Raw genomic sequence first — 2,819 nt, forward strand, 5'->3', positions numbered from 1 at the left:
ATACCTCTACATGAAGTAAGACATTTACTTTTTATTTTTACTTTTAAGCCGTTTTAAACACTGCTTGCTGCAAAAGACTATTGACCTTATAAATCGTTAGTGCGTATACGTGTTGTTTGCCACGGATATTAAATCTTAACAACCCTGCCGTGTACAAGTGAACATTGAAAGTCTAAATATTAATGAAGTTTAACATCTCATAATAGTCTACCCCATTGCAGATGCTTTTAAGATAACAGACAGATTAACAAGGCAGAGGTAGCTGCCGCCTATGAATTATGAATGCAACAAAGATAAGGAGGACAGAATTGAGGACAAACTGTGTTCCCAAATTACCCAGTTCCCATTATCAAAACGAATATTTCGGATAAGAAAGTTTATCTTTAAACCCGTTGGGTTTGAAGCGAAGATGGCCATCTGAAGTGTAAGTGTGGTTATTCTTAGAAGTATTGCGAGCTTTAAAAAGTTGGAAAAAAAGTAATAGGAATCAGATGCCTTTCTGTATTCGAGGTTCCATAATTTATTTCGGTTCTTCAGGTTTCTTTCCCTTGCAGAAAATCTCTGTCAGGGATTGTCTGTACTTGGTGTTAAAGGGATAGTAGACTATTATATTGACGGTGGCGTTCAGGTAAGTGAAGATAGTCACCACACCCGTGGTGAGCTGGAACAGATTTCTATACTGACCACGACCGTCGTAGTCTGGGATCGCACGACGGACCAAAGCTTTTATGGTGGTGAGAAGGGAGCAAAACACAAACATGGAGGCCACAAGCGACACAGCTTTGACCACTTGGATGTCCTTAGCACTGAGCTTCGAGTCACGTTTTCCAGTGTTGCCATCGGTGGAAGCGCTCATAGCCATCTTTTTTCGGATCTGAGTTGCTGATTTGAGAGTAAAGGTGAGAGCTGCAAGACATATAATATTGATGGCTAAACATGTATAGGGAACCACATTTCTGTTTGTGATGTCATGGAAGTACTGGACGTCTGGAAATGCATCGGAGCGCACTAGAGTCAGCTTTGTCGTGTTTGTTTTCTTGTCCGTCTCCCACTGCAGATTCTGTGAAGCGATCATCGGGATGTGGAGAGCCAGGCATACGACGGAAAGAACACCCAGGGCTGTGTAAGTCCTAGACACAGTGAAGAAACTCCTGAACTTGAGAGCCATGGTGACGCAGCAACACCTGGCTACGGCTATGTAGGTCGTGATCAAGATGGAAAGGTCGTAGAACAAAATGGCGTACCAGACGATGTAGGAGTTGAGCGTATAAGGGCTCTGAAGCCACTTGATTGGCCGGCCCGAAAACGTCAGCGTGCTAGGAATGAGATAGATCATGGTAAAAGACAAATAGAGCAAATCGGACATGGACAGAGCGAGAAACGATACGTTCACAATGTCTTTCATTCCGATGCGGACAAACACAACTGTGTTGATAATGTTCGTGACGATTCCACTGAAAACTATCGGAATCCAGATTCCATACAAGAAGATATTTGTGAGAAGTACCGTGGTGCTGTAGTCTATCAGTCCTAATCCTTTCACCTGTACAGGTACTTCAACACCAGCAACATCAGCTGTGGTGTTATCTAGTGCAGCATCCATCTTTTTATCTTTTCAAACGTCAAAAAGTACAGTGTAAAAAACCTAGTTTTCAGACTCTTCTCCGAAAATGCCACATACAGAATCTGTTTTGTCCGAAAAAAAAGCGGGAGTAGTGTTTCAGGTCCGCCCTATACTGATCTTAATTAATGTCTAAAAAGTTTAATGATAAAACACGTTAGTACATTATTTATACATGTATCACAATACAAAGGACTAAACGCTTGGGAAACGTCTTTAAGAGAGTGCCAGTATATTATGTAACTGTCAGCTTGGATAATGATGTCTCTTTCTATTTCTTGTCTTGTAGACAGATGACGACTTCGTACAGTTGGTGGCCTAGTGGTTACGCTACCGGACTCGTAATCGTGAGGTTGCGGGTTCGGGAGTTCGAGCAGCGGGTCCTACGTTGTGTCCTTGGGAAAAGTACTTACCATGAATTTTCCTCACTTCACCCAGGTGGGAATGGGTACCCCGCAATAGACAGCGAAGGATCTTGTCAGTATGTTAGAATTTTAGCGCCTATAAATGGCCGCTTGCACTGTATGTTTCCCAGGAAGTAGGGGTTGTTTCAGAATGCTCTCAGGTCTGCTGGGGTAATAGTACAGATTCTGAAGCGCATAGAACTTACTGAACTGTTGGGCGGGTATTTACGCTATACAAATGCTGTCTATTATCTATTTTTATTATTACGGGGTAGAGAATTCAAGGTGTCATATTATATAGGTTTAGTATTTAAACGGTTACGTTTTGTATGATGTGAATATAAATTAATACACTAAATTCTCATCTTTAGGGCAAACAGTTTCCTTTTAACCTGATACTAGAAGGGTCTGAGATATCATGAAAATTAAATACACATACCTTATAGCTCATTACATAAAATCTCAGGTAATTCGATTCAAAATTTCTTACAATAAAATTCGTCTCGTACTTGTCCGAAGTGTCAAATAGTTTAATAATAACCTATAGTGCGGTCAAAAATTAGTGGCGTAACTTATCTTCAACTATCTCTTTAACAAGTGAATCAATGGCACACAAACTTTGCATAGCAGTTTGTTTCATCAATTTGTCTTAACTTAATTATATTTTTCAATAGATCTAACATTTGAGGCTAGATTTTTTTTAACGGTTCTTCTTAGATTAAAATAAAATACTATAAATCACCGTCATGGTGAAAATGGGATTGTTCACACAAATTTTGAACACGCATATGGAT

At 40.1% G+C, this 2,819-nt stretch overlaps 1 protein-coding gene across 1 annotated transcript; it reads right to left on the minus strand.

The window, feature by feature from the left end:
- Positions 1-520: 520 nt before the first annotated feature.
- LOC101858031 lies at positions 521-1,603 on the minus strand. Its single transcript, XM_005099201.1, has one exon. It carries the CDS (start codon positions 1,601-1,603, stop codon positions 521-523), a length of 1,083 nt encoding a protein of 360 aa, XP_005099258.1.
- Positions 1,604-2,819: the final 1,216 nt, after the last annotated feature.

The sequence above is a fragment of the Aplysia californica genome, unplaced genomic scaffold (genome assembly GCF_000002075.1).
Source record: "Aplysia californica isolate F4 #8 unplaced genomic scaffold, AplCal3.0 scaffold00205, whole genome shotgun sequence".
Lineage (NCBI taxonomy): Eukaryota > Metazoa > Mollusca > Gastropoda > Aplysiida > Aplysiidae > Aplysia > Aplysia californica.

Bases quoted from the DNA above. Each gene is read 5' to 3' on its own strand.
- LOC101858031 (XM_005099201.1), bottom strand. From the start codon at position 1,603: ATGGATGCTGCACTAGATAACACCACAGCTGATGTTGCTGGTGTTGAA.